Below are 4,283 nucleotides of genomic sequence, written 5' to 3'. Positions count from 1 at the left end.
TCAACTCTGACATTACCACATTTTGATATAATAAAAATATAGAGAAAACTGTGAAAATTTTTGGCAAATTAGTCATATTACTTGATTCAAAAAGTTTACTATATTGTGTTTTAATTTTTCAGCATGTTTCTCAAGTTAAGTGATATTTATAGGTAAATTATCTTAAATGCCGATTATGGGCCTATTTTTTAGTAGTAACATATATTTTTGTTTAACTCTATTTTAATAAATTATTTTCCCATTTTTACTATTTTGAAAAAACAAAAAAACTTATATCAGCCAAACAAGTCATAATCTTAACCACATAGTTGGGACATTGAAGTCAAGATGCGTGTTTGAGACGTTGAAACAATGTCCGTCTTTTCTCTATACACGCGCATTTGAAAAATAAATTGAAGCTGACACTAGAAATATCTCAAAAAGTGTTAAAAAATATTTATCCATTTTTGTTTTAAATCATCGAAGTTAAGTCCGTTTTTTATACGTTGGATATTTGAGGCAATGTTCGTGTTCGAGTCAAACAACCTTACTTCAAACTTATATCTGAACACTGTTTCTGCTCTTCGCTGATGAACATGGCCGAATTTTTCGTCTTCGATATTGCAGAATCACTGCTATGTAAGCTTGCTTCTCACGCTTATGAAGAAGCTTCTCGAGCCTATCATGTGTATGAGGATTTTCAAGGGATCAAAGACACTTTGTCAATTGTGAAAGGTGTACTATTGGATGCTGAGGAGAAGAAGGAACAGAAGAATGGCTTGCGTGAATGGCTGAGGCAGTATCAATGCGTCTGCTACTATGCTGAAGATGTAGTTGATGAATTTGATTGCCAAACATTGCGAAAGCAAGTTGTGAAAGCTTCTGGCAGCATCAAGATGAAGGTAGGACACTTCTTTTCTTTGTCCAATCCTCTTATTTTCCGTCATAGGATGGCTCGTCAAATCAAAGATGTTAAGGATAGATTGAATAAGATAGCAGCTGATGGGAACAAGTTTGGCCTTGAGAGGATTGATGTTGACCAAAGAGTTCTGCAAAGGAGAGAAATGACTTATTCCTATGTCGATGCTTCTGGTGTGTTAGGAAGGGAGAATGATAGGGAAGAAATCATCAAGCTTTTGTTGCAACCTCTCCCTGATGGTGGCTGTGATCAAAGCCTGTGTGTTATTCCCATAGTTGGAATTGGTGGCTTGGGGAAGACCACACTTGCGAAGTTGGTGTTCAATGATAGGAGGATGGATGAAGTTTTTCAATTGAAGATGTGGGTCTGTGTCTCTGATGATTTTGATATTAGGCAGATCATTGTTAAAATCATCAACTCTGCTTCTGCTTCTGCTTCTGCTTCAGCTCCAACAATTGCTCTTGGTCTCAAAGAAAATGTCAACCACTTAGACATTGAGCAGCTACAGAGAATTCTCAGATATAAACTTTTTGGTCATAAGTTTTTACTCGTCTTAGATGATATATGGAATAATGATCGTACAAAATGGATAGAGTTGAAAGACTTGATAAATACTGGAGCTGTGGGAAGCAAGGTCTTGGTGACAACACGTAGTAACTCAATTGCTTCAATGATGGGCACTGTTCCCTCCTACAATTTAGCAGGCCTTTCTCTGGAGAATTGTTTATCTCTGTTTGTCAAATGGGCATTCAAGGAAGGCGAAGAAAATAAATATACAAATCTAGTGGAGATTGGAAAGGATATTGTGAAAAAATGTCGAGGGGTTCCATTGGCAGTAAGAACATTAGGAAGTTCCCTGTTCTCAAATTTTTCGTTAGATAGTTGGGAGTTTGTAAGAAACCATGAAATTTGGAACTTAAAACAAAAGAAAGATGACATTTTACCGGCCCTTAAGTTGAGCTATGATCAAATGCCATCCAATTTGAGGCACTGTTTTGCTATGTTTTCTCTTTTCCCTAAAGATTTTGGCTTTAGTACTCGTAAATTATTTAATATTTGGCTGGTATTTGGATTGCTTCAATCTCCAGATGGAAGTCAAAATCTAGAGAATGTTGCAAGACAGTATATTGCCGAGTTACATTCAAGATCATTTCTTGAGGATTTTGATGACTTTGGTCACTTGGACTATTTCAAAGTACATGATTTGGTACATGATCTTGCACTGTATGTTGCGAAACCAGAGTTTCTTGTGATAAACTCCCACACTCGCAATATACCTGAGCAAGCAAGGTATTTGTCAATTGTTGAAAATGTTCCACTTAGCCCTGCTTTGTTCCCCAAGTCCAGAACTGTGAGAACTATGTTATTTCCCGTCGATGGAATAGGTGTTGACTGTGAAGCTCTATTGCATACATGGATAACAAGATACAAATACTTACGGCTTTTAGATTTAAGTGATTCTTCATTTGAGACCCTGCCTAATTCAATTGCTGAATTGGAGCATCTGCAAGGCATCGATCTATCAAATAATTGCAAAATAAAAAGACTTCCTCATTCTCTTTGCAAACTACAAAATTGGAAACTTTTGTCAGTCAGAGGATGCGTGAATCTTGAAAAATTGCCTAAAGGGTTAGGGAAGTTAATCAGCCTTCAACATTTGTATATAACCACAAAACAATCGGTTCTGCCACAGAATGAATTCGCAAGCTTGTGCAATCTGCAAACTTTGAGTTTTGAATATTGTGACAAATTGAACTTTTTGTTCAGAGGGGTACAACTCCCTTCCCTTGAAATTTTGCTTGTTCAATCATGTGGGAGCCTAGAGTCCTTACCTTTTTATATTCTTCCTGAATTAGAGGTTCTACTAGTAATGCGGTGCGATAAGCTAAATCTATCGTTGACCTATGAAACCCCAATCCAAAAGTTAAGGATGAAATTTCTGCATCTTGAGCATTTTCCAAGGCAAATGACACTGCCAGAATGGATTCAAGGAGCAACTGGCACTTTACAGACATTATTAATTTTAGATTTTCCTAATCTTAAGATGCTTCCTGAATGGCTGACAAGAATGGCTCGTCTTAAAACACTCCATATTGTGAACTGTCCTCAATTGTTATATCTCCCAAGTGACATGCCTCACCTCACTGCTCTTGAAGATTTGACCATAGATGGTTGCCCTGAGTTGTGTCAAAAATGTCAACCCCATTCTGTTGAGTACTGGCCCTTGATTGCTCACATCAAACACGTTTCCATTGCAGATCCAAGACAGGAGGGGAAACTCGTTTATCGAATGCAATCGCGGCTGCGGTTGAATTTGCGCGGTTAGTAAAATTGAAATGTTTTCTAGAGCTAGAATTTACTATCTAGTACAAAATTGACTTGGGAGAAATTCCAGAAGCTGAAACAAAATTTTGTTTTGTCTTTTTGTTCTTCCTTTCTTAATTCTGATTTACATACGTCAAGTCGAGTTTATTTCACTTGGGTTGGGTATATCTAATGCACTATTCTGGTTTTATTTGACATGCTACCTTGTTATAACAAGCTAGCATGTCTTTACCCTCATGCTCTTTAGTGCCTGTTTCTGCATACGTCGAAATGGAGTTTCATATAATTCAAATTCTCAATATCGTTAAAATCCTGATTGAGAGGCAGTGACTTATTTTCAAAATGAGGAAACTCTGATTTGAGCCCTTGGTATTAGCAGTTTGGGCAGTTTCGTTTCCTAATTTTTAGTACCATAACTTGTTAACTTATGTGACCCATTCAATCCATTATACACGTTCATTTTTTCTTTGCAGGACGTTTTGATCTTTTACTGGTTTTTCGGTTACCATAACTTCTTCTTGCTCTAAGCTCTATGATGGATAGAACTCCATAAATACACATGTATTCCTCTGTTTTGGGTCACTAAACCTGCTTCTCTTTTCAGAAAAAAGAACACCATCACATTTGAGTGAGTGAGAATTTAGAAAAATCAAAAGTGTATGGATTGGAAAAGGTGCGAATCTGATTAGTAATGGCTGGAGATTAACTTTTGTTTTTGATTCCATACTAGCTTTCGTATGTCTATTCATCTTTCATTTGGTAATAGAGCATCATGTGCTTATGCCTTGCTTTTTTTTTTTCCCCAAAATTTGAAAGTTTTAATTGATATGGATCTTGTGTGTTTTGACTCTTTTAATTGAATCTGGAAATGAAAACTAGATTGAAATTTGTTTTCTATGTTTTATGTGTCAAAAAACATGTTTTGCACGTTTTATATGATTTGAAAAATGGCGGGTTTTGATTTGGGTCTAGAGTCACAAACCGACTCACAAACCAAGTCAAACTGACTTGGCTCAAGATTAAAGATGACTCAAACTGCGGTAAATGTTAAGATTTAGTA

General features: G+C 36.4%; 1 protein-coding gene across 1 annotated transcript; it reads left to right on the top strand.

Annotated features, from left to right (window-relative positions):
• Window positions 1-482: 482 nt before the first annotated feature.
• Window positions 483-4,050, top strand: LOC113863516 (putative disease resistance protein RGA1). The gene is made up of 2 exons (XM_027497119.1): window positions 483-3,219; window positions 3,697-4,050. Exons 1-2 carry the CDS (start codon window positions 570-572, stop codon window positions 3,732-3,734), a joined length of 2,688 nt encoding a protein of 895 aa, XP_027352920.1. The 5' UTR covers window positions 483-569; the 3' UTR covers window positions 3,735-4,050.
• Window positions 4,051-4,283: the final 233 nt, after the last annotated feature.

This window comes from Abrus precatorius, unplaced genomic scaffold, assembly GCF_003935025.1.
Source record: "Abrus precatorius isolate BTA unplaced genomic scaffold, Abrus_2018 Scaffold3, whole genome shotgun sequence".
Classification (NCBI taxonomy): Eukaryota; Viridiplantae; Streptophyta; class Magnoliopsida; order Fabales; family Fabaceae; genus Abrus; species Abrus precatorius.
The sequence above is the reverse complement of the archived record's forward strand: the minus strand, read 5'-3'. Positions and strand labels throughout refer to the sequence as shown.

Bases quoted from the DNA above. Each gene is read 5' to 3' on its own strand.
- LOC113863516 (XM_027497119.1), top strand. From the start codon at position 570: ATGAACATGGCCGAATTTTTCGTCTTCGATATTGCAGAATCACTGCTA. The intron at 3,220-3,696 runs GTTAGTAAAATT...TTTTCTTTGCAG, and splicing joins GCTGCGGTTGAATTTGCGCG to GACGTTTTGATCTTTTACTG.